Source organism: Hirundo rustica, chromosome 19 (assembly GCF_015227805.2).
Source record: "Hirundo rustica isolate bHirRus1 chromosome 19, bHirRus1.pri.v3, whole genome shotgun sequence".
Classification (NCBI taxonomy): domain Eukaryota; kingdom Metazoa; phylum Chordata; class Aves; order Passeriformes; family Hirundinidae; genus Hirundo; species Hirundo rustica.
The window spans coordinates 5,266,149-5,293,198 of NC_053468.1; the positions used below are offsets into that span (position 1 = coordinate 5,266,149).

The 27,050-nt window shown below is 45.9% G+C and overlaps 2 protein-coding genes across 2 annotated transcripts; one reads left to right on the forward strand and one right to left on the reverse strand.

The window, feature by feature from the left end:
* Positions 1 to 10,207, forward strand: GUSB (glucuronidase beta). Its single transcript, XM_040082260.2, has 12 exons — positions 1 to 225; positions 1,822 to 2,010; positions 2,421 to 2,602; positions 3,069 to 3,211; positions 3,382 to 3,569; positions 4,206 to 4,358; positions 4,871 to 5,049; positions 5,438 to 5,584; positions 6,581 to 6,665; positions 8,132 to 8,308; positions 8,790 to 8,925; positions 9,996 to 10,207. Exons 1-12 carry the CDS (start codon positions 1 to 3, stop codon positions 10,151 to 10,153), a joined length of 1,962 nt encoding a protein of 653 aa, XP_039938194.1. The 3' UTR covers positions 10,154 to 10,207.
* On the reverse strand, positions 7,533 to 27,050 carry VKORC1L1 (vitamin K epoxide reductase complex subunit 1 like 1). Its single transcript, XM_040082261.2, has 3 exons — positions 26,845 to 27,050; positions 16,992 to 17,101; positions 7,533 to 16,341 (listed from the first exon to the last, which is right to left on the reverse strand). Exons 1-3 carry the CDS (start codon positions 27,036 to 27,038, stop codon positions 16,115 to 16,117), a joined length of 531 nt encoding a protein of 176 aa, XP_039938195.1. The 5' UTR covers positions 27,039 to 27,050; the 3' UTR covers positions 7,533 to 16,114.

The window sequence follows — 27,050 nt, forward strand, 5'->3', positions numbered from 1 at the left end:
ATGGCGCTGGCGGCCTCAGGCGGCGGCGGGTCCGTGCCGTGCCCGCTGGTGCTGCTGCTGTTCCTCCCGGGGCTGGCGGCCGGTCCCGCCGGGATGCTGCAGCCCCGGGACACCCCTTCCCGCGAGCGCAGGGAGCTCGGCGGCCTCTGGAGCTTCCGCGCCGATCTGTCTCCGGGCAGGGACGCCGGGTTCGCGCAGCGCTGGTACCGGCGGCCGCTCCGGCAGGTAGCGGGGAGCGGGGCGGGCGCTGCCCATCCCCGGGGGCACGGGCTGCGCTCTTTCCTTTCCGAGCCGGGCTCCAGCCCTCTGCGGGGGCTCCGCTTCTTTCTTCCTCTTTCCTTCCCTTCCTCTTTCCTTGCTTTCTTCCTCACCGGGCTGGCGGAGCCGCTGCCGTTCGCCGCACGGTGCCGGCCCTGCCCAGGTTATTCTTGATTCAGTTTCTAATTAGCAGCCCCTGATGATCCCCCCTGGTGCTGCTCCCAAGGCAGACACGGATTGAATGGACGCCATTCACCTCCAGGTGTCCCGTGCTGCAGGAGCCTTGCACAGCGCTGAGCTTCCAGCAGCACAGAATCGAATCAGCAAGAAACGTGCCTGAAAGGGCGCTGGGAATTGTTCATTTCAAAGTTTCAGAGTGCTGGTAGACAAGTTTTGGTGCGGCTGGGATCTGCTTGGAAATTAACCACACTGCCTGAAGGAAAAGAGTTATGGATTTGATGTATAAAATCGTTCATTATTTCTGATTTTAGCCTTTTGGCCGGTTTTGATGCCGGATTGTGGAAGGAGAGAAGAGCTGAAGGGCACTGTGCTGCTGGAAGTTTTGCCAGAGGAGAGGAGACCTGAAATGTGCCCCCTCGAAAGGAGGCTTAGATTAGTGCATTCAACCTGTTTTAGACCTTAGAGAATCTCCCTGAAGGACACACAGGTTCTGGCCAGCCCAGGCAAGGGTTTTCCTGCATCAGATCCTAGGAAATCCTCTTCCCCACCCAAGGATTTCCACACTAGGGTTTTCTGATGAGGGCACTGGGCTCTTTGCAGTGCCAGTGCTGAGTCAGCCATGCACATGATGCCCACCCTGGGTGCCCAGACCTTCCTCATTCCGTTTCCCGAGGCTTCCTCAGGAAAGGAGAAGCTGCAGAACTTCTTTGTGCAACATCTGAGTGCAGAAAGTGCTGAAAATGAACAGCTCTATTTGGCAACAGCATCTGGATTCCTCAATATTCAATGTACTGTGACACTGCTTTCCTGTAGGCTTCATATTGAATAAGCAACTGAATGGATTCTGTTGTAATCCCAAGGAATCTCTGTTGCTTTCACGCAGTGAGAAAGGCTGAACTCAGCCCAAACAGTCTCCATGGGGAGAAGAATATCTCAAAATATCCATTACTGCCCAAAATATCTATTATTTTGTTACCCTTTTACTACAGCTCTTGGCTGACAAACAGCACCACAGCCCCCACATTGCTCTGGAGCTGTGCAGGAGAAAACTCCCACTGAAACAACAACCTGGGCTTGGTTTTTCCCCTCACTTCTCTGATTCTCTGATGCCAGAGCCATTGATGAGAACATTTCATGGCACAGCAGGATGGGAAAAGAAAGGAGCAGCCTTTTCTTATAGGAACAGGCAGGTTCCTGTGCCTGGTGCCAATTAGGGCTTGTGCAGGAGCTGTGAGAGACCTCAGCAGTTTTTAAACAGCTTTTCCCAAGTATTTCCCCTTGGCAAAGGCATTGTAAGGCTGTCAGTGGAAGGGGACACCTCCAGCAGTGAAATTCCTCTTTTTAAACGCTCCTTTCCTTCCTTTTCCATGCGCTTCCTGCCAGACCGGCCCTGTGATCGACATGCCAGTGCCTGCCAGCTTCAACGACATCACGCAGGACCCCAGCCTGGAGAATTACATCGGCTGGGTGTGGTACGAGAAGGAGGTGCTGCTCCCGGTGCGCTGGCTGCAGGGCGATCCCGCCCCCAGGCTGGTGCTGCGCTTCGGCAGTGCCCATTACTACTCCATCGTGGTACGTGCCTCGGGGGATTGCCTTCCTAAATTAGGCTGGACTAAAGTCGCTTTTATGGTTTGTCCAGCAGATGTGTCCCTGCCTGGATTTTGCATCCCCTTCTGAACTCGTGCCTGTTTTCCCCCAGCAAGAATGAACTGCAATTTCTCTTTGATCCTGCAGTTTTGGGGTTGGTAGCGCAGCATTTCCTGATGAATGGCTCTGCCCCAAACTGTGTCCCTCAGTGACACTTGATGTGCCCCAGACCTAGCTCCCAGCAAAGGGAGATCCCTCAAAAATCAACATTGATCCCTCAAAGATCTTTGAGGATCAAGAGCCCAAACTTGTTCCTTCTAACTGGGCTTCCCTTCTCTGTGCTCTGCTCGCCGCAAAATCCCGATAACCCATTTTTTGGGGGTCTTTCCTTGCAGTGGGTGAACGGGGTGCAGGTGGTGGAACACGAAGGGGGGCACCTTCCCTTTGAGGCTGACATCAGCAGCGTGGTGCAGGGCAGCCCCAGCACCCTGTGCCGCATCACCGTCGCCCTCAACAACACCCTGAGCCCCCACACGCTGCCCCCGGGCTCCATCCAGTACATGAGTGACAAATCAAGGTGAGCTCCTGGCGTGTTTTACTGCTGGGCTCGTCCCAGGGGTGTGGGAGAGGGGGAGTTTATTCAGCTGCTGGTTCATAAATCCCTCCGTGGCGTTGTCTTTATGGTGAAACTCGTCGGTGGGGCAGCGAGGGGTTTAAGCTGTGGTGCTGTGAGGAATCTGCAGTGAGTTATTGCATCTGTTGTGTGCACAGTGAGGTTGGGTGATTTGTCAAGCTGAATCCGTGGAAGGTTTGGGAAGCTTGGATTCAGCTGGAAGCTGCAAGTATCAGCTCTCCTGAAGGATCAAGATCTTTGTTAACTTCTTTGTTAACTGCAAACCCCTTCAAGAGTAGCAGCCGAAAGACAGATCGGCCCTGTTGTAAAGATATTTTACACGATTATTTTGCACTGCCAGCATCCACAAACTGCCTTCAGCTGTGTGATGAAGTGTAATGCAGCCAGTTCTCCTGTCTTGCTCCCTTAGGTACCCCAAGAACTATTTTGTGCAGAACATCAAGTTTGATTTCTTTAATTATGCTGGGATCCACCGCCCAGTTGTGCTGTACACCACTCCTGCTGCCTACATTGATGACATCACCGTGACAACCACTTCATCAGACGGTGTTGGTAGGTCCACAGCAGTTACAGCATCTCTCTCACACTCCCTGTGGAGGCGACAAGGGCAGCAGGGAAAATACCCTGTACGAGCCTGATTGAATTTGTTTCCCTGTGGCTTTTTCCTGAGGCTGGGCTGTCCTCTTGCAGTCTCTGATTGTGTTTTGTTTCCTCTGAGCCAGCCGCTGTGCAGTATCAGGTGTCAGTGGTTGGCAGCACAGCCAATTCCTTGTCCCTGAGTTTACGTGACCAAGAGGGGAAGGTGGTTGCTACAGGTGATGGCTCAGTGGGAGAGCTCAAAGTCCTCAACCCAAACCTCTGGTGGCCTTACCTGATGCACGAGAACCCTGGATACCTGTACTCCTTGGAGGTAAAGTGGCATTTCCTCCTCTGTGTGGGTGTGTTTAACAGGGTTAAGGCACTGCCATATGTCCCATCCTCTGGGATGTCCTCACATGGGCTCTGCTAATTAGGCAGCAATCAAATCAAGCTTTGGCAGCTTCTGAAGGGTGTGGCAGAGAGAAGGGCATTCCTGGAGTGTGCTTCACACTGAGGGTCCAATCCATCCCCTCCGGGGAGATGATGAGTTCAGTAGCTCGAGCCTGGGAGATTCTGTGGGAATTAAGGATGGCAGTGATGTTCAGGTGCAGAAATCAGGGAAGATGAGCTGCTCTGAGTTTCCAGCAGGTGATGTGTCAGGCACTGCCTGGCATCAAGGTGCAAGGAACAGAAATGTTCTTGCCTGGGTGGATGCCATGGGGAAAAGACATCAAAGTTTTTGGGATGAGCAAATGCCAAAAGGGTCATCCTGGGGCTCATTCTTCATCCTTCAGCTTTCACACCTTGGATTTCGATGTTTTGTTCGGTCAAACAGCAACAGTGAGGAACAGGCTGTGTGCTGAGGCAGGGCTGGGAAGGGACGAGGGGCAAAAATCTCCCTGACAGACAGGGAGGGAGCACTGAGCACCCCTGTGAGGATCCCTCCCGTTCCTCCCTGGCCATGCAGGTGAAGATGCAGGCCCAGGTGGGCGGGGTGCTGCTGGAGGACGTGTACACGCTCCCGGTCGGCATCCGCACCGTGCACGTCACCAGCACCCAGTTCCTCATCAATGGCAGGCCCTTCTACTTCCACGGGGTCAACAAACACGAGGATGCAGATGTAAGTGTGGCACCCACGGCAGGGACACCCAGGGGCACCTCAGCTCACGCTGCTGAGGTGGCACCTGCGCCCTCTCTCCTCTCTCCTCACATTTTCCTCCCAAGTTGGGCACTAAGGGGACACCATGGCCAGTCCTGACACCCCTCAGGGCACATGGATGTGCTGGTGGAGACGCGGAAGCTTCTCCCAGCCCCATATTTCAGTCAGACATGGGACAGTCAGTCACCAGACAGTGCTGTGAGGGTGGGGATGCCCTGACACAGGCTGCCCAGAGAAGCTGTGGCTGCCCCATCCCTGCAATTCCAGGCCAGCTGGACAGGGCTTGGAGCAACCTGTGCTAGTGGAAGGTGTCCCTGCCCATGGCAGGGGGTGAATGATTTGAGCTCTAAGGTCCCCTCCAACCCAAACCCCTCTGACTGTGACAATGGCTGTCGGGTTCCCCACCCCGGGCAGCTCCGGGGCTGGATCAAGCAGGGAAGCTGTGTTCAGCCGGGTGATTCCTCTCTTCCCAGATCCGTGGCAAAGGCCTGGACTGGCCCCTGATAGCGAAGGACTTCAACCTGCTGCGCTGGCTGGGAGCCAACTCGTTCCGCACCAGCCACTACCCCTACGCCGAGGAGATCATGGACCTGTGCGACGCCTACGGCATCGTGGTCATCGATGAGAGCCCGGGGGTGGGCATCAAACTGCCGTAAGAACTGCCCAGCACGCCCTGCCCCTCGCTCCTCTGCTCCTCTCTGAGCTGCTTCCAAGTGTCCCGTTACCCTCCTTACACTTTTGTCCTCACGTCCCACCCGTTGTGCTGATAATGAGAGTACTTTGCTCTGTTTGGAATTCTCTCCTTGCGCCACCCTCGTGATGTTGGGCAACCGGAGGGCGTTTAGCCACATTTTGCCACATGGCTCCATTAACGAGCCCAAACCGCGGCCCTGAACTGTGCAGCAGACTTTGGGGAAGTAGAGCAGAAGCAATCCTCGGCCATCCTCAGCATCAAAGCTCTGCTCTGCCCAGAGGCTGACTTTTCTCAGGGAAAGGCAGAGGGGATGGATTTTACACCCTCACCTCCTTGTGTCTTCCAGCGAGAGCTTTGGGAACAAGTCCCTGCAGCATCACCTGGCTGTGATGGAGGAGCTGGTCCGCAGGGATAAGAACAGGCCCTCGGTGGTGATGTGGTCAGTGGCCAACGAGCCGGCGTCGGAGCTGCCCCCAGCCGCTCACTACTTCAAGTAAGCGCCTCTGCTCCTCATCTCTTGGCAGATGATGCCTCTTCTTCCTTTGGGATGGCACAGAGAGGTAGTAAAGGGAGGGCAGGCATTTTTTGGGAGCCCTGGAACTGAACCTGGGGGTGGAAACTGCTGCATGTGTCCAGCTGATGCTCAGAACTGTCCCAACATGTTGGTTCTGAACTGCTGAGACTCCACAAAATTACCAGGAGTCCACTTGGTTTGAGCATCTGTCCTTGAGCTAAGGGTTAAGGAAAATCCTGGTGAGAACCCCTTGGTAGCACTGGAAGATGAGTGCTGAATCCTTTGAGAATTACAGCAAAGCTGTAAAATAACTGGCCTTTCATTCTGAACACAAGGTTCTCCAGCTAGTGCTGCTTATTTGTTCTGTGGCTCCCCACTTCAAAGCCACTGCTTTGAGTCCCTGCAGCCCCCTTGGTTTTATTTCTAAAGAGATTTAAGCTTTGGATAGCCCAGAGGCAGCTCTGCAATGGGCACCAGGCTGTCCCTGGGAGCCATGGGTGCATTAAGAGAGAACAGAAGTTTCATTCTTCAGGATGTTCCACCACCCTCCTGCAATGTCAGGGCAGCAGCAGAGCTCGACCATCCTGTTCTGTCCCATCTCCCTCACTCAGGGCTTCCTCAAAAGCATCCAACCTCTGCCTGCTGTGGGACAGCACGTCAAGAACCCATCCCAGGAGTTGTTCAGAAACTTCCCATTGCCCTTTCTACAGTTTTGTCCTCAAGCTCAACTGTCCCTTCAACTTCTAAGCTGCTGGCACCACCTCATGTGCCTGTGCTTGGTGTGCTTCCACTCTGCTCTTTTCCAGGTGGCGTAGCAACCACGTGGTGACAGATATTCTCTTTATTTCATGAAATCACTGCCTGCTACATCAAGAGCAGCTCTGTCTGGGGGGGTGGAAGGACAGAGAGCCTGGGGAGAGGGGGCTGTGCTTCTCCACGCTGTTGTTGAACTCTTGCTTTACTGTTTGCAAACAGGACAGTGATAGCTCACACTAAAGCTCTCGACCCCTCCAGACCAGTCACCTTTGTGACAGATGCTAATTACGCTCTTGATCGTGGTGTAAGTTGGCTTTATTTTCTAGCTTTTCCTTTTTTTTTTTTTTTTTTTTTTTTAATTCATACATTAAATTTCCTCCTCTTGTCACTTGTTCTACAGTCCTTCCCCCACCTCTTCCCTAAACTTACTGGAGATATTTAGCATTTTTGTTTCTAGTAGAAATCACCTTATCCTGTAGTTGTAGTCCAGCTGAAAAAAAAAAAAAAAGGATCTGTAAGAGAGAATAATTCTTTGTGTGCAGGATTATGCCCCTGGATTCCATTAATATTGTCATGCTTTGCCATGCCATTGATTGTGTTTACTAATGCTCAGGATTTTCACTTGCAATTAAGCCAAAGCTTAAACCTCTTTAAAATGCTCACAACCCTTGTGGAAGTCTAAAGGAAGGAAGCTTTGCTTTAATTCCTGCTTTAAACTGCTCTAACTCTTCTCTGGCAGATGTCTGTTTGTGTTGAATAATCTAAAAGCTCCTCCAGCTCCATAATTAAAGCCTTAGAGCTGGATAAATAACCAAAAGGCACTTTCCTTGGATTTTTGGGCCTTTCATAGCATGGACCGAGGATTTTTAACACCCGTATTTGTTTCCAGGGTAGATCCTTGTACAATAATCACTTCTAGCAGGTGAGTTGATGCTGCCACACATCCCTGCTCCCAGGCTACACTTTGGATTTCGAAAAAGTCCTCTAATTAGCAGGAATGGCTGCAACTCTGAGGGTTTTCCTCCCCACCCCAGAAAAAAACACCACCTCTGATGGCTTTAAATTAGAAAGAGCCCAGCAGGAATCTGCTTTTGGATATCCCATTCCCAACTCTGCCCAACTGGAGGAGCTCAGGCAAACCAACCCAAACAACAGATCTCTCACACTGATGTGATATTAGAATTTTTTTTTTTTCTTTTATTACAAAACATGTTAAGAGAACATTGAACAAGTTACATACAACATCACTTTATCTTGAGGGGGCTTTGTGCCCTTTTATCACACTGTCCATGTGGTAGAAATGGCAATTAACTTGCAGAATGCTTTAATCTTAGTATTGCACCATTGATGCACAAAATTTAGTTGCTAGTCAAAATATTTGACCACTCACTTGATAATCACATTCCAATACTCAAAAAGAAAAAGTACATCTAAATGTACCAGCAAGCCAGAGACATCTTGGAAACAAACAAAAAAAAACTTCTAACAAACCTGAGAATGAAACATGTTGATCTTGTCTAACTCTTTTCTGTGATTTCCTAATCTGTAAAAAAAATGCCAGATTAATGCTGTTAGCTTATTAAATTTATCCTTTTTTTTTTTTTTTTCCTGGGGAAGATAATGATGTTTGGAGGGCCTGAATGATGGGGGGAAATAATTCATTCTTACTGTAATAAACCTGGATTCTATGAAATGAACCCAAAGGAGGATTTAGGTTTCCAAGAGAACGTTGAAATCTGTGCCAAAACACTCTCACCTTGTTTTTTGCAGGCTCCCTACGTGGATGTGATTTGTGTGAACAGCTACTTCTCCTGGTACCACGATCCAGGCCACCTGGAAGTGATCCCACTCCAACTCACAGCCCAGTTTGAGAACTGGTATAAAACCTACCAAAAGCCCATCATCCAGAGTGAATACGGAGCAGACTCAGTGCCTGGGCTGCACAGTGTGAGTGTTGTGGTGTCTGCCAGATGCAAACGGCTCTTAGAGGCCAGCAAAATGTAACTGGGAGAGGGTGGCACCACTGGGCCTGGCTTTGCTGGGAGTGTCCAAAAGGCTACAGGATTGGGATCCTGCTGCACCAAAACCAGTGAGCTTTGCTGCTCTGCCTGAAGAGGACTCCAAAATCTGTCCTTGGCAGTGGTAGGAAATGCTTCAACGAAAGCAAACCCTGGAGAATGGAGGCTCGTGGTGCTGTCCCCTGCAGGGCGGGTGGCACTCCTGTCCCTGTCACACCAAAGGCCACCAGGGGGATTCTCCTTGGGAATACCTGGAATTTGGTGTTTGCTATCGCTCACAACAGCCAAGTTAATGCAGCACAACTGGCAGAGCAGGCAAGCACAGAGTTTCTCTTCAGGAGCAGTTCCTCTGTCAGAGGGCATGGCTTTGCTGGATTATTTGTCCCCTCAGCCTGTTGTTGTGGCTGCAGGACCCCCCTGTGATGTTCAGTGAGGAGTACCAGCAGGCCATGCTCAGGGAGTACCACTCTGTCTTTGACAAGAAGAGGAAGGAGTACGTGATCGGGGAGCTCATCTGGAATTTTGCTGATTTCATGACCAATCAAGGTGAGCTTTGATTTATACTCTGAACACCTCTCCATCCTCCCTGGGAGTTCAGTTGTTGATGCCACACAAATGCTGTGCTGAAGGGTAGGACAAAAGGCCCTCTGTGCACCAGGACAGAGCACAGCTGTTTTTATCCCAAAATCCAGCATGAGCAGAGCCAAGAGGGAAGGTTCTGCCTGTGCTTAGTTCATCCTTTCTCCTGCACAGATGCTCCCAGGAACGTGAGGCAATGAACAGGGGAAGCTTGTGAGGGACCCAGATAGCTCCTGGTTTTTGGCCACCCTCACTTCAGAGCTTCAGGGACATCTCAGTTGCTTCCAGTGTCACCTACAGCTGCCCTGGGAACAGAGCACCTTAAATAATCATCATTAACTTGGCAGAGATTTAGCAGTAGATGAGCAGGTGCCACACTGGCACACAGCTTCCTCACCGGGACACTCCACCCATTATTAATAGATAAGTGCAGTCACAAAGGAAGGGAAATTCCTTAACTGACAGCGCAGTCCCACAGAAGTTCAACAATCACAACCTAACAATGAACCTGTTCTGCTGCCCTGCAGTGGGCTGGGGTGGTGAGCAGTCAGTGAGAGGGAGGAACAGCACTAAAACACCCTGCAGAGCACCGGCCAGAACAGCAGCATCGAAAAGGACAGAGAAAATGTAGACAAGGTCACACACAGACACAGTTCCAGTCTCTCTACGTGTTGCAATCCTTTTGTCTGTTTTCCTATGAGGATTAAAACAGGCAGAAAGGATCCAGACGCCACAGTAAATAGTCATCACCATTTCCTCCATCCAATCTGAAGGTGGAGCCAACCTGTTGTAGATAGAACAGGGATCAGTGAGCACAGCCCAGTTAAGTGTCCCAGCTGTAAAAACAAGGAATTGCAGCTGAGCTGCTCTGTCACAGCCACTGTCCTGCCAAGCTTCCCTGTTGTACCTGACTGTGCAGAAGAAAGTGCAAAGGTCTCTTCCACCTGGCCTGATCTGGTACCTACATTGTAACAGCTCATAGCAGGGCCTGGAAGAGCTTGGCTTATGTGTTTCTTTATTTTATAACCTCTCTGCAGGGACCACACGAGTTCTGGGGAACAAGAAAGGAATCTTCACCCGCCAGCGCCAGCCCAAAGCAGCTGCATTTGTTCTTAGAGACAGATACTGGAAGATTGCAAATGAATCAAGCTGTCTTCCTCCTGTAATAACATCACATTCCCTCTTCCTAAAATGAAAACAAGTGGCTGGGGATTATGTTGAACTTGTTATTAAATTTCTGTGTAAATAAGTTTTATGCCTGATTCAAGTCTTGCAAGTGCAATGCGATTTCTAGTCCACCTGAAGTAGTCACTGTGATGCAAAGCAGATCGGAAACTTTTGCTTCCTCTGCTCAGCCATGTCTGGAGGTTTCCTGTTTCCAGGCAGGAAAACAAATATTCACTTTCAAGGAGCTGAAGTTAAGAAATCCTGACTGAGGTATCTGTTTATGGCAAAAAACCAAACCAAAACAAAAAAAACAACAAACAAATATTACATGATACAACTCGATGCTGAACTTAAAAAAAAAAATCTAAGTTACTCTAAATGAACATCACATCCTTCTAAAGCAAATGAGGTTTTCCAGTTCAACTCCCCTAAGAGTTAACACCACTGAGCTCACAGCAAACTGCCCAAGGATTGCAGAGCAGCAGAGTTTGTGCAGCTGCTCTGGCCTGACAGGATGGATGTGTGAGAAATCCTGAGCATTCCCAGCAGTCAGGAAGGGTGTGAACCACCCAACATACTCCAACAGAGAGTTTGGAATTCCTATTCCAGCAGCAAGGTGGAATGTTAGAGAGGGAGGGACTACACCAACTCAACTTTAAATCTATTTATTTTACAGTACCAAAACTGCCACTATTAGACACGAACTGTGTCCAACAATGCCGCTTCCAGCGTGGAAGGGCTTCCTTCATGTTAAATGTCACCACGGGAAGAGCAATCCAGAGGGAAATTCTGTTCCAAACCTTTCTGAGAGCAGCCTGAAGCCCTCTGGGGTAGGGCCAGCTGTAAATCCCTGTGCTGTACACCAGCCTCAGGCCAGGCTTTAAGCACTCAAAGAAAAACAAAGAATATTTAGTCTGCAAACTGCCCAGCAGCATCACAAGGAGCAGAACAACAAAACCAGAGGCTGCCCAATGCATTTGGAAAGTTACAATTTTGGAGCTTGATTCCTGGAATTCCCAGATCCTGGGTGAAACTGGTGCCATGAGTCCCTGTCCTGCAGCTGCCTCTGGTGTGAGTGGCTCGGGGGAGTGACCAAATCTGACCATATAAAGAAAGTATTTGCTTTTCTGTTGTGTGGTGGCCAAATTCTGTTCCTTTCAGAGGTGGTACACGAGGAACCAACAGCACCTTCCACCCTGCCCCAGCAGAATAGGGACACAGATGTTCACCGCAGACTCCACAACAAATTTTCTTGTGTTTTTAAGGGAAAAGAAACAACACTACAGAATTCCTCACACCGTGCTAAGCCTAGATTTTCTCTAGAACTAATCCCCCAGAATATAAGACTCTATGCACAATAAAAAGACATTTGTTCAAACACACCATGGTATGAGCAATTCCCATATTTAAGCCCACTAGCAGTGACTGAAAGACATTTCAGCCTCTCCATCTCTAGTCATTATCCTTTAAAAACTCATTTTCTTCCCCAATTTCAACAGACCTGACCAAAACACAGCTGAGGATTTGACATTAGTCACTCCTTACAAACCAGGGTTCAGCTCAGCCCCCTCAAAATCTGAGCACGCATTTCAGGGTTAATTCCTGCTTGTTCTCAACAAACCCAACCCTGCCCAGCAGCTCCTTCCCCAAATCCAGGGACACATCCAGCAGCTTCCAGGGATTTTGTGGTCTGTGGGACCAGCTTTGAGCAGCCCCAATAAAGCAGAAAGTGATAAAAACCACAATGCTGGGTTGGTTATTTGTTTTTTTTTTTGCTTAAAGAACTGTAAAGAGTGAAAGCCTCAAGTCAACGCTGCTCAGCCTTTACACACAATGCTCAGCCAGACACAAAGCTGCAGGAATTCTACTGGGAAAACTGGGATCTGGGGGGAAATCAAGTGCTTTAACCCTTCTACTGCTAAACACACACGAGGTCTTAGAAAAAAAAAAAACCCACACGACTTGGTACAATTTCTAGAAACAGAATTACAGTACTGACATTAAAAACAGTTTCTAAGGCTCAGACTGAGTCCAAAAAGGCCTCTGGTTGGGTTCATTCAAGCTCTTATGTTTGGACTGCATGATTGCAGCATAAGGATGATTGCAGCAAGACATCCACAGGTAATTTCTACATTTATTTTTGTTGGGTTTTTTTCCTTTTTTTTAATACCAAAAAAGTTATGTGCAACAAATAGAATTCGTACATATTTACATATTGGGTTTTTTTTTTTAACCTGTTAGCAAAATTGTCTCCTAGACCTCCAAGAGAGAATCTCTCAGCTTATAATGAGAGAAGGAACATCTGCCCAATGACTCCATTTTAAATGGGTGCTGGATTTGGAGTTGAAAGCACTGGGAATAAATAGTTGATGGAACATACTGTACAGAACAAACACCTAATATTTAGGCCATGCTTAATACAGGTTTATGATAACAGAACACTTCATCTTTTCTGGATCAGTTTAAACAACATTGGCAGAACCAAAGCCACCCAAACTCTGATTCAGCCCACGTAAATCAGGAGCAGCACTGCCTGAAGCACCTCACCAACCTCCTGGAACAACTGAGACTTTACAGCAGCACAAAAAAATGCAAATTACAGCACTCAGAAACCTCCTCACCACAGATTTGTTGTCACTTCAGATCTCAAAAGGTGCTCAGGAATGTTTCATTGGCCTCGGTGTCACAAATGTTTTAAAGGAAGAAACTTCCAAGAATATTCAAAAGCTTTGTTGGCCTTAAAGAGTAGCAAGTACCTTACAGTAAGAGCATTTCAGGAACGTTTAATTCCTAAGCAGGTTTTGGGATGAGGTTTCTTTGCCTTTCCAATCCACCCCTCAGTGTGGAACTTCCAGCTCAGAATACTCTGTGATCCCAAGGGAATTCTGGGATTCTGAGAGAGGCAGATTCAGAACCTCTGTTAAGAATTGTGAATTTTACCCCATCTATTCTCCTGAGTGTTGAAACCACAATGAGGATCTCTGTAACGTCCCCCCCGTCCCTTGCCAGCCCAAATATCATTTACCTGCCTTTACCCAGACTCCTGCACCCTTGAGAATTTTTAGGATTTGCCTCTGGATTTGTAAGGGTAAAACCAGTACCAAGCACACATTTGGCCGGGGCAGGCAGGGGGGCACAGCTGCACTCCTGATTTCCATCACAACCCATTTTACTGGAAGGAAGATGCTGTTTCTATCACTGGGAGCAGCAAGGAAAGTCCAAAGAACTGGAAGCAGAAAAGTCCAAATTTCTCCTGCTAAGATTATTCTGCCTTTTATTCAGGCCAACTGCATTTCTGAAGCACTAGAGAGAAACAGAAGAAATCAGGGCCGTTTCTAGCGAATAGCTTCCAGTAAAAAGTAACTGCAAGGGATGCGCACAAGACAAGAGAGTTCACAATTAAGGATGAGATTTGCAAGGTCGTGCACAAAGAGGGGCTGAAAATTCTCCCAGAGCCCAAACTCCAGCTCCATTTGCTCCCTATGTGCACACAAACAAGGACTGCAGACACCACTGCTGAAAATCTGGCCCTAGACATTTTTACTAAACAAACTGAATCAACAGACGATGCCCACACAGACAAGCACAAGACACAGTGAAGTTAAGTCAATACCAATACTTTCAGCTGATGGGATGTTGTTTTTTTTTTTTTTCCTCTTTTTTTCCCCAGGAATTGGACCAAGTACTCATGGATTAGACTTGTCTCCGTGGCTGCTTGCTCTGAGACAGGAGCAACTCTCAGGCAGCACGTGTTCACCTCTTCCTCGGATGAAAAAAAGATGCCTTTAGTGTAGATCACAGGAATGCATCGAAAGAAAAATCTATACAACACATTAAACACTGCTACTGCCTCAAGGCTTGGGAGAGAACAAAGCCAAGCCTTGAGGGACCAATTCAACATCATTCATTCCCCTTAATATCAAAGTGGAAGGCATTTGAGAGACAGAACTAAACATCAAGACAAGCTTTAACTATACTCCGGTCAATACAAAACTCATTTAATGAATTGTTGGCTAAAACTGTCAGACGAGGGACAAGTCTTTTAGTGTTACATGCAACAGATGTTACTCACACCACAGAACTCTGTACAGAAAAGCAGTTTCCACCTCCACCCTTGGTGCAAACCAGAACTACTTCAGTAGTAATTTGAATGTTAATTTTGTGAATTCAAGCTCCAATCTTGTTTTGCTCTATGGAAACACCGCTCGTTTCACAGTCAAGTTTATCTTTAGTGTTTAAAATCCACTTACAATGGCAGTGTCTCTCTGACATTTGTGTTCGAGAAGGAAAATGCTAAAAGGAGTTAAATTAGTTCTTTAAATAAATGGGTATGCAGTTGGAATTCTTCATATTTCGAACTGACAGGGCAAAAAGCAGCACAGCACCAATTAAACAAAGTAGCTGAACCCACACATTTTGGTGTCACACAGTCTGAAACACGAGTATTTCATTTTTCCAAATCACATCAACCTTTTAAATTAAACTGAAAACAATACTGCTACCACTTCTCAGTCTAAAAACTAAAAACAGATCTCTTAATACTCTTCTATCCCCAGCAAGTTTGCTGGGAATTCTGTTTGTTCATTTTTAAAGCAAGGACACTTCTGCCTGCCAAGTTCAACACAAAGTATTTGGTTTAAGATTTGAAGACAGAAGGCACTTTTAACATTCAGCCTTAGAATACCGAGTGCAGAAACAACGTGTACAATTTTGTTCCTTTGTTTAAATCTGCAGTTTAGTATCTTATTTTTCCCCAATTAGTTTGTAGAAAGAGCAATGATAGCACTATATCACATTTCATTTTCAGGAGCACATTGACTTACTTATCCCATTAAACAGGTTGCCCTTCCAAGAGATCTTCTCTGTGTGTGTGTGTGTGTGTGTGTCAGGCCTAAAGTTCATTTCCCAATATAGCACAAACCAAAGATCCTGACCAAGATCAATTAAGGAACTGCTTTTTCAGTGCACTGCTTGGTTATCCTGCTCACTCAGTGGTTTCCACTGCAAATTGCAATTCTATACTGCAGCATTCATAGAACATCAAACATTAGTAACACTGGCTGCCTGAGCACAGCTTCAAATGAAACAGCTCTGCTTGGAAATGGAGTCCTTTCAAAGAACACTTCATCCAACCCCCAATCTGCAAAAATCAGCTTTTCATTGACCACATGAAGCTATTTTTGTTCAGTACAGAAATTCATGAGGTTGTCGTTTAATCAACGTACTTCAGGCTTCAGCTTTAATTCCTTTTTTGTTACTAGAGACAAAAAAAAAAAAAAAGAAAAAAAAAGAAGAAAAAATGGAACCAACCCCAAGCATCATTCTTGTGATAGCACAACAGTGAGAGCAGCAACTCCATGTTCTTTAGAGGTCACTTCTTCCATCGTGTCAGTCGACTCCGAGCTGAACCCTCTGACAGCTCCTAACCAAACCCATGGGACAGTGAGTTCTCCAGGGATGAAACCAAGAGTTCTAATTTTATTTACAGTATAAGTCCTAGGCAAATCTAAGTCCATCAGCTTAAAAAAAAAAAAAAAAGAAAAATGAAAAAAGAAAAAAAATACACTTAAAGTAAACATGGCAACATTAAATATGGTGATGCTAGTCTAGAATATTTCATGTCATGATCACATCTTGTTATACCTGAATTTATATACAGGATATTTCATAGCAAGTGTTACCCACTTCACAAGTGGAGGGGGAAGAGAGAGAGTCTAGGTTTTGCTGTGGCTAAAACTCCTTCAAAGTAAAGTTAAAGCTTGTCTTTGATTGTTACAGAGCTTTCTTTCATAACTGCATTTAAACTGAAGATTAGCACAGAGAAATTATCTGGGGCCCCTCGAAATTTATAATTCAAAATTTCCGTTATGATTCTTGGGAGAGAAGGGGGGGGAAAAAAGTGTCTGATATGGAGAATAAAAAAATTACTGCAAAATAAACTTAATGGAAGTTGGGTCTTCAGACTGTCAGTCAAAAGTTCCACCAGGGGTTATTCCTGTTTGGGTTGGAGTTGCCTCTTCCAGGCCTCGTTCAAATAAACTAGTCGTTTGTAGTTGATGATAAAGAGAATGAAGTTCAGCAAATATGTGAGCACGAAGACAATGCAAAATTCCTTCAGCACGAAGTACAGAATGTATGCCAAGTACAGGGACCCTACTACAGACACTATGGAGGATGTCATGAGGATTAGAGCTGCTACTGCACTTGCTGTCATACCTGCAACAAGAGAGACAAAGTTACTCACCCCTCTCCACACAGAGCAAAACTGAATTCAAACTCAGCCACTCAGCAACAGTTACACAAAATTCTGGTTAAAATACCACGGTTGGGTATTTGGAGGGGAGTATCTAAGGCTCTGTGTGATAAGGAGTGTGTGTAGGATTAACCATGCTTGTATTACAGGAAAATCAGCAGTCAAGTTATTTCTGTCAGGATCAACAGCTTTAGAGGAAACCACAGAGTTACCAAGAAATGGATATGATTATATTTCATGCACTTTTTTGCCTGCTCTCTCCATTACTCCTGCAAAACTTGCCCATTCCATTTTTACTCCTTCTCTTTTCCCCCATGCAATCCAATGCCAAATATACCGGAGTGAAAATACCAGCACAGAAACTATCTTCACACTTGGATTATTAATAGCATATCAGGAGAAAATGCAATTACTCTTGTTATCAGTTGGGTTTTTAAGCCCTTTGGACAGATGTATCATTAGAGTGATACTTAAAAAAAACCAACCACCCCAAGATATAAAAATCAGAAGCATTTATCTGGTTTCCTGCAGATTGTGCAAGGGATATTACTCTCCTCCTTCATTCCCACAGCCCTGCTGTACACTTGAGGCTCTGAAGTGAACGAATACTTACCAAGTAGCATTTGTAGTATATAAAACACCAGGCCAAAAACACTGTTTGACTGATTTATTGCACTGTCCTTCCCAAAGATGGAACCCAAGAGACCGAATCCTCGACCCCATCTGTAAAACAGGGAAACTAATTAACTCTGATTTGGCCACCTACTGCTTTCCAGCAGCATTTTCAGTTCAGGGCTGTTAGGGAAAGAAAAGGACACATATTCTGACACGGCTGACGTGGAGTTCTCCTGGAAAACCAAGCAGCAACAGGGGGAGCACTGGGCACGGCTTTATCCCACACCTCGCTGATTAAACTTGTTTGACACACCAGGAAATACTGAGTTCACACAGCTGCAACATCCCTGAGCACCACCTCAGCTTCCCAGAGCTGGAGTTTGGAGCTGTTTTATCAAATAAACACTTCCTTCCCTCGGTGACAGCTTCAGCAGCTCCCTGCACCACAGTAAATTGGACACAAGGTCACTACAAAGCTGAGGCGAGGATTTGTTCCACTCACTTCTCTGCATCAGAGCAGGAGAACCAGGGCATAAATCTGTACCTCAGCTGCTCCTCAGTCGAACAGCTCAGGAGGAACCCAAATCTGTCAAGCACACGAGCTGAGCACGGCACCGTCACAAGATCCCCAGCCCTCGTTTGCGGGAGCCCTCACACAGTGAGACACTGAACCAACACCTGAAACCCCTACAAAGCGACTTTCAACTTTCCAGTGATAAGGCAGAAAGCAGCACGAGCCCTACAAAACTGCTGCTGCAGGAAGGAGGAGGGAAGATTAAATTAGCTGATGTGTTTGTGCCAGAAACCATTAATCCCATGCCCTAAGGCAGACCACGCCATTATTTGTAAAAGCAAAGTGAGGACCCTATTTATTAGTGTCACTTGAAAATATGAAGTTATTTTGCTACTCCAACAGGTAATTTAACTCACAGGAGCACACTGGGATGTCTGCCAGCAGAGTTTTGGAGCACCAAGCCAAGCACTACACAAACGTAAGGCTTGTTTCACATTACCAGCTGAACTGAGCCAGGTAAAAAAGCGCCATTCCTCCTTCTGCAGCAGCAGGAAACTCCAAGGAAAATGCAGTTTTCAGGAAGTTTCTTATCCTAGAGGCAATGCCCTGCTGAACCAAGACACAGCTCAGGTTTGTCCCTGCACATGGCAGGGATGTTGCTGATGTCACTCACCTGGGACCTGCCATCACCACACCACAAGCAGCTTTCTCATGGGAAGAACCACCACAATAAGGACAATTTAGCACCATCTCCAAAATACTTCCTAGTCTCACAGCCATCTGTGCAAAAACTCATCATTTTAATTGCAGACTAACTCTGAATTCACTATCAATACTCTTGTGCTCTTCTCCCCAAGAAACCCAGCAGTTCCCAATCCTTAGAAAGCAGATTTGCTGTACAAACAGTCAACAATTAAACATACTTGTAGCTAGTTTGGTCTCAAATCTTTTAAAAGTGAAACCTTTGTGCCAATATTAAGCTTCAAGGCAGCACAGACAATGATTTTCCAGGGGAGAGAGCCTCAGCATCCCAGAGCTGTCAGATGTGGAGTTGCAGGGAAAAGCAGTGCAGAACTGCCTGGCTCTCTGCTCTCATCCCTGGGCATCTCTGGGGCTATGGAAATGACAAAAATGACAAAGAATCTCAGTTATGGTGAGATTTCATCCCACACCTTGAATGCTATCTGGATTTTAAGTGAGAACTGTTAATTTTTTAGCCTTCCTTTGATGAGATGGTCGCTGTCCAAATTCCAAAGGCTGTATTAAAGAGCCACACAAATACATTAAAAGAATTATCATTTCTACATTTAATAGTTTATACTTATTTTTCTGTATTACTACATTTAAACATGCTTCAGCCTGCCATCCCCAGGCTCAGTTTATTGTTCTGGACTCCAAGCGAGCATTCTTTGCAGGGTGACATTAAAATGATTTGAACACACTCAGGTTTTGTTGCACAACCCAAATGGGCAAAGGTTCAGCATCAGCCTAACTCCAAATAACTGCAGGATGCTGAATCCATCCCTACCTGAGTGCTCTCACTGCTGATGCTCAGCAGATCCCGTGGTGTCTGAGAGCAAACTCGTGCTTTAAACATCAGAGACGGCATTTTACAGAACCTGACCCTTGCAGTTGTCCTGCAAGAGAATAAAATGTTGCCAGTGGAAGGATAATGAGCTCCAGCCCTTCCTGAGAGTCGGAGTCCCGGAGTGATCTGTGCAGAGCTGCAAGGTCAGAGCACAGGGAAAGCTTTAACACATGCAGGAGTTCAGTAAGTGTCTTGTTGGCCTTGTAGCAGCTTTGAGGACATCAAGGATTACATTTCAGCCCATGGAGTCCAAGTCTAATCTCACATCTTACTCCACACACTTGGAGACAGCTAAGCAGCCTGGGGTTTAGCACAGAACACTGTTCCCAGCCTTATAAGGTTTGGAGTGGGAACAAGTGTTCTGCATCAAACCGAAAAGCAAAGTATTTAGACTTCATATATTTATTTGTATACTCCCTTTCCCATCTCATTTCCCTATTGAAAAGTCTAAATCGTCTCCTAATTTTATTAAGGTTGTAAAACCCGCAATGAACCAGGAACTTCTGCCAGCAAGTGGAGGAAGGATAAAAACTGAGTAGATGATGTTCCTTTTCCCACCAAACTCAGGTGTGAATTGCCTGACTGCTGATAACTTTGAAAGTCTAAAAAAATATGGCAAACAAATAGCAAGAAGAAAGTCCTTATAGCAGGATAAGCTGCAAAAAATAAACTCAAAAGTCCTTCATGTAACCTGCATTTAACAAAAAAATGTAATTTAGAAGACGTGTTACTCATTTGCAGCAATTTTTTTTTGATGCAGAATGCTAAGCAAAATGACCTGCAGTAACTGCAGAGCTCCTTGCACAACAAGATAAAAGCACAGCCTGATTTCGTCAAGTTTTTCCTGGTCCTGACTGGTGGCTGCCATCCCTGAGGATCAGGAGTTCGGTGCTGAGATCCAGGTCGAAGTCACTCGAGGTGACTCAGAGCACTCCGACAAACACAAGTGCCAAACCCACTTTCGCCACACCCGAGTTTCACTGCTATTAAAGAATAAAAAGCAATCTGATCTAATTACAAGGAACAAACCTTTAAGACATCTTTGGAACTCAGTTTCCCTCCCTGTCTGCATGTACCACTCTGAATGTTCTTTAGAATGTTAAACAGTGATTCCAGAAATCTAAAATAAAGTGATTTATCTACTTTCCCAACATCTACAGTTGAACACTGATTTTCAGTCCAATGTGCACTATCTTTTATCAAAAGGAGGTTTTGAAAGTTATTATCCACCCTCTAAACAATGCCCCTTTTGGTTTGAGGTACTTCACAAAGCCCAGCAATGTTGCATTTTCAGAAGTTTAAACCACTATTTGTGTGCACTTGTTACTTCTTAACAGGAAGACAAAAAGAACTGAGGTCACTGTGCTCCAGAAGTGATGTGCCTCCAAGAAAACCTTACACTTTGAAATCACTAAAATAATTTAAATCTCTTTGGCACAGTTATGAACATCCTCTGTGTTCCAGAACAGTGTATTAGGGGACACACTTGAAATATTTCAGCATAATACAGCAGAGAAAATGCTAAAAGAGAACACAAGAACTTCATTTAGTCCCCCAGTATCTCAAGTATTTTAGAGGACAAGCAAACAACCTTCCAGTTTAACAAGTTACAAGCTGTGAGTGATCAGCATTGGCTCCAAAAGCAGAAGAATTCCGAGCCTGCCAAGCACACCAAGTCAAACAAACAAACCAAAAAGTGTTTATTTAGCCAGGAGCTGGATTAGTGTCCCCTGCAGCCTCGGTAAGAAATGCTGGAGTGTTTCTGCAGCCAAGCCCCAGCTCTGACAGTTACCTGCAGATGTTTTTAACAACTCTGTCAAAGATCACTGCCTCCACTGTCCTTAAGGATCAGCTGAAACTTCTCAGCTGGGGTTTCACCTGCACCAAGACACTTGGTGCCCCCCTCTGAAGCCTTCCTGGATGTCCCAGATGCTTTCTGAGCACTTCTGACCTCCACCACAACCCCTGGTGATGAGCAGAATCACATCCCCTCAATTTCACCTGGTAACTCCCTTAGTTTTTATGCCCAGAACTGAACTAACCCCAATATTTTCATTTTAACATGGAAAGAACCCTACTGGGTCAGGGCAGGTCCAGCAGCAGATGCCTTGAACAAAGCACACAACTCCCAGGTCACATTCCAGTGTCCTCAAGGACTGCTTGGAAATGCAATCGAATCCTTCAGGGGACCAGATTATTCAAAGGCATGTCCTGATCCCAAATCTCTGCATCATCAGCTTTGCCAACACAATTCTCTCTCAGTTGGGTTTGGTGCAATGAAAAGGTCAAACAATAAAAAAGGTTCTGTCCTCAAACTGCAGGAAAAGTACTCAGGATTGGGGTTTTTTTGGGTAGTAGTAGTTCCTTGAAGCCTCACATTTCAGGATGATTTATCATCCCATGAGCATTATTCTGTTATCAACAGCAAGCACCCCTTAGCACTTTGTAACCCTGAGGAAACAATAAATCTAATTTTCTAAAGAAATCAAAAAAGGCAACACTTGATAAGCGATGTGCACATTTCCTTAAGCACCTCTGGACTTCTGAGGTAATTTCTGGTCCAGAGTGAAAGTTCTCAGAGGGGAGCAGAACTCACCCCCTGCCTTCAGGGAAAAGCTCAAATAAAGGTCAAAGCATCTGGAGCATGTTAAGAAACTTTGGTTGCAATCTCTTTCCAGTTTCACCAGAGGATTTTGGATTAAACCTAATTCATTGTTTCAAGGCCACTCTAACAGTTTTAATAAATTAAGTAAAAGCCTTCAAGTAGAAGCCACAAAAAAAAAGGAAAAAAAAAAAAAAAAAGAGATTAAAAATCCCCATTTGTAAACTTGCAAGGAGTGCTCAAAAATGTTGATACACTTAATTTCATGTTTAAATCTATTAGCAGCATTTAGCATAACCAAATGAGGTTTTCTTCTATATACCCACCAGCTCTGCTTCAGAAAGAGTCTGTAAAAACACTCAGTGTCCAGATCAGCAAAATATTAAGCAGACAGTGGGTAATTATTTTATAGCAGCCTTTACAGAAGCACTGGCTATTCAAGATACAAGCCAACAGCACTGATTCCTTCTACATAATCTTTTCTATTAAGCTACCATAAATGAAGCCCAAGTCTGAATTATAAGCACTTTGTTAAATTTACTTTGCACCAGGCAAAATAATTCCCTAATAGCCCTATTACAAATTCCAGTCAACTTGGAAATTTTGTATTTATGAAAAGCAAAAATTAAAGTGCTTGTGTGAGCACTGTAAGGATGGAAAAGAAAAGATTCCCACAGCAAGGGCACTGCTGTGTTTTACAAAAGTGTGCCTCAGTCAATAACTGTTGTATCAGTATTAAACCATCATTTTTCTATTAGAAAGCTGGAAAAAATACCCCAAAACACTTGAGTTATCAGCTTCTGCAGCTTTAAGAGCAACTTTAAAATTCGAGGCTGGTATCTACCAGCATTCCTGGCACACCTCCCTTCTCCAGCACATGGAAAAAGCTCTGGATCCTCCCAGCTCAGCCCCTCAGCCTCTGCTCCCACTGTGCCAGTCCTGAGTGCTGTTTGCACAGTGCCAGCGCGGCTGGGGACAAGGGACAGAGAACCTTGGCTCTCAGAGCAGGGTTCCCTTCAGCTGAGCAGTGACTCTGGGTTTCCCTCCCCTCCCCTGTGGCACTGAATGTGCCTGCTCCAATTTCTCCCTGCCCAATTCCAGACCACAGATCTCCCAAGCTTCCCTCAGACAGCAAACCCAGTGAATCCAGAATCCCTGCAGAAGTCCTGTTACATCTCCTAACACCTTACACCAGTCACTGACACTTGCAGCTGAAAACCTCACATGTATCTGGATATTTGCTTGCAGGTACAGCAATGAAAAAAACACCCTGGGATATCAGGAATTTATTACTATAAATACAAATGATAACTGCTACGTAATGTTCTTTACTTGGAATTTAAGCAAACTTGACACACGAGGAGTTTTTTGGGACTGCTCTATAGCAGAGCTCAGTGGAAACCTGTTTAAACATCAGCTTAGGGAGATCTGGGAAGCTTTTTCCACATCCCATTTCCTTGGACAATGGGGTTGTTCTTGTCACCTTGATCCATGTAAAGGTGCACTGGAACAGTTCCAGCAAGGTGCGCTCTGCTGCGAACCCAGCACGGGGCAGTTTTACCTGCAGTTCTTGGAGCAATTCACACCCACCAGCACAATCAACCAAAGAGAACACAACGGGTGTGAATTCAGTGTTTAAAGTGATTTATGAACTGTACATTAACACTACACCTGTCACAGGCCGCCCTTTCAGACCTGCCCACAACACACCCCAAATTTAACAGGCATTTTCAGGAACTACCAGGTGAATATTTTGGTGCATCCACCAGAAATCACAAGGTGGATGTGCAGCTTGGTCTAGAGGAAGGTGTCCCTGCCCATGGCAGAGGGCTGGAGCAAGAGGAATTGAAGGTCCCTTCCAACCCAAACCATTCTGTCACATCAGACTGTTTCAGAGTGCCTCAAACACAAGACACCAATCCAAGACTTTGCCCGTGAACAGAACAGGGAACACCTAAAATATCAATGACATCCAGACTCTCAAAAACGCTACTTTGACTCTAGAACTCCTTCAGCAATCGGGCAAAGATCAATATTGACGATTGCCAAACCTCCTCACTGACGCAAATATTGCTAAAGGTATACACGACGTGTGCCCTTTGCTCGTTTGTGCTGCTGTCTTGAGGCTCTGTTACAGAGGGTACAGCATTCATTAATGCATGCCAGGCTACAAAAGCCATTCAAAACCACTAATTTATCCTGCAGGAATCTCCAGTTCACCAAGACAGAAAGCAGAAATGTGTTAGAAAATGGTGTGGAAAAGACCAAAGCCAAAGGCTCTGGGTCTCTGCATTACCACTTAAAGGTCACATTTTATTTCAAGCTGTAGCATGACCTCTGTGACTTGAAATGTGTTTTATTACTTTAATTCCCTCTGTGAAACTACAGCAAGACCAAAACTATTTTTCAGGAACTGTTATTAGCCAGTTTCATTATATAAATAAAGCCATTCTTGACACTTAATTATTCTCAACTATAAGACAGCAATTAATTTAAAATAAACACAGCAATTGCCAATGGAAATGTGAGGTATTGCCCTAATAGCTGCCCTTATCAGCCACTCCTTAGCAGTTTTTATTTTTAAATTATTTCATGAACTTTCCCCTTGATAAAAACTTGAAATATGCTGACCATTCATGTTTTGGGTAAGGGATACCAGGGAGGGATCTCTCAAAAATAATCTTCTGCATGAGTCAGGCTCTGATAGGAGATTTTCTGTGCTCCTCCCTCTGCATGCTGGCAGTCTTTACATTTCTGTTCCTCTTGCTGTGCCAATGCCAGATCTGGCTTAAAAGCAAGACTTGGAAATACCAACAGCTGGTGCAAAAAACTCCGCCCAAAATACCAGAAAGTCAGCTCAGGAAGGAATAAACAAATTTATTCTAATTATTCTATGCATTTAAAATGAACCCTAACAGCATTAAGTGCTTTTTAAAGTTCAGCCCACTCTCAGAGTCAAAAGTCAAGATGTGAAGATTGCAGCATTCCAAATTCCATCAGCAAATTCAGCTTAAATAAAAAGTCACATAACCATTTAAAAGCCAAAGTAGAAACAGAAGTTTCTCACCCAGTTAACTCCGCAGAGTTAACTCAAATAATTAGCTAATCAATTAATTTCTGACTGTCAGTGTAAGAGCTTAATGAGAAAAGAAATGTGAAAGTTAAATCTGAATTACCTGAGGAAAAGCTGGAATACAAAACTGAAATTCTACAACCCCAGTGAAATCTAAATGTGGTTAAAAGTTCCTTTTAGAAATGAAGTTTCTGAGCAACTCTGGTGATCTGGGAACAAGAAACATCCAGCTGGAGAAAGAGAACGATGGATGTGGCAACATGGAAAATAAGATTAATTTCTTTCCAACTTTAATGCCTTTGCCCTTCTGCCTTACTTTTAAAGCAGAACTCCCCCTCTGTGTCCTGCACAGCCTGGAAAGCAACTTCATCTCCAAATATGGTTGGAGTGAACAGAACTTGCACGTTCCTTTTCCACAAACTCCTTTTACCACCTGCTCCAACGATCACGAGCTTTCCTGGCATTTGCAATGCTTCACTCCAGGCATGGTTCTCCTAGCAACTGCTGGGAGATCTGAGTGCATTTCATCCCTAACTCTTCACATTATCACACACAATTCCTACAGCAAAGGATTTCCAGGTCTTACTCAACGTGTCAGCTGCAGCATTGCTAATGAACGTTGTAATTACCGAGCTTGATTCCATAATTAGAAATAATTCCAATTATATCTTTAGGTAATTTCCTTCTCCCGAGCGTTCAGTAAACATGCATCAGAACTGTGACATCCAATTCCCTGTCACAACAGCAGCATTTGCTGCAACAACAAAAAGCTGTTGGAAGACCAATTCCATACAAGAATGGGCTACTTAATGCTTAAATCTCTGTTATTCTCTTTTTACCCCTGTATCTGTGATCAAAGTTAAATTACTGATGAGATTCATGTGGTTTAATCTCAGTAGCCTAAGGATAACTTAATTTATATTATTTGAATTTATCTGATGAGTTTGTTGAAGTCTCCTCCCTAGTTAGATTCAAACTTCTCATTTCAGGACACTTTCCAAGCAGAGACATGAACAAGCACCTTCACAAACTAAAGATGACCTGAGGCAGACAGAAAAGCAGAGTTAAAACCTTTACTCAATCACAATTTCAGGTGGCCAGAGATACAGATCTCTGTCACACAATCTCACTTCTGTCACCACAGAAGAGGTTTTAGGAAAAAGAGCTCCCTGGATGTTTTGCCTTAATAATTTCACAGCTCCCAGCTTGACAGAGGATGGGAACATTCCCTCAAGCTGGCTTGTTAGGATGATACAGCAAGTACCTCTATAAAAAATGTGACGGCTTTTGTACAGGTTGCCCTGAGAGGGGAAAAAGGAAGTCTCAAGTATTTATTCAGTTGAAGGCATTAACACAATAATAACAAAATTCTCATTAACATAAAGAGGAAGGGTTTAATGCATAGATTTGCTCAAGAACCAGATTTATACACTGACTCTCCTAACAGGAATAAGAGCCCTCATCCTTCAGAAAACAACTGCTAAACTGGCTGGACGTCTGCAAAATAAGTCAGGATTTGGACTGGGATTGTGCTGCAGAGGCATCCAAGTCTCCCTTGAATGAAGCACTTCCTCTGTACCACCAAAGCATCTCTGTGCTGCCAGGAGACGTCCCAATGAAAACGCAATTCGGATACCGCAATTACAACTAACAAAGCAAACCACCTGCAACTGCACTGGTTTATGTTGTCCTTAACCACTACTCCCAGCTACAACACTTCACTCTCCCGAGCTTTTACCACTAAACCGCCTGTCACTCCACCTAATCGCCACTGATTTACAACACAGCAATTGCGGGTGCCTCACCCTCCAGCCCGTAGTGATCCCAAAAACCCCGGCTCCCACAGCGGCCCTCCAGCGATGGGGCTGCCCCACACCGGGAGCGCTGACCCTCCGCGGGCTGCCCCGGCCCCTCTGTGCCCCCGCCCGGCCCCAGCCCCTCCGAGCACCGGCCCGGCCGCCCAGCACCCCGCCGAGGCACCACGGGCAGCACTCCGGGACCAGTCCCCTCCGCTCCCGCAGCCCTCAGCCCCTTCCCCTTGCGGGGGCGGCAGCGAGTCCCACCCGCGCCTCACCTGGAGGTGATGGCGGCGGAGCAGCGCACCCGCTCGCTGAGGTCGCACAGGGCCTGGTAGTGGCTGTCGCGGCCCTTCTCGCGCTCCAGGTGGCAGGCGTACAGGGACAGCAGGATGCCGGCGGCGCACACGGCGGACCGCGCCACCCGCTCCCAGCGCGGCACCGACACCCGCAGCAGGACGGGCGCCGCCATCTTGGCCCCGTC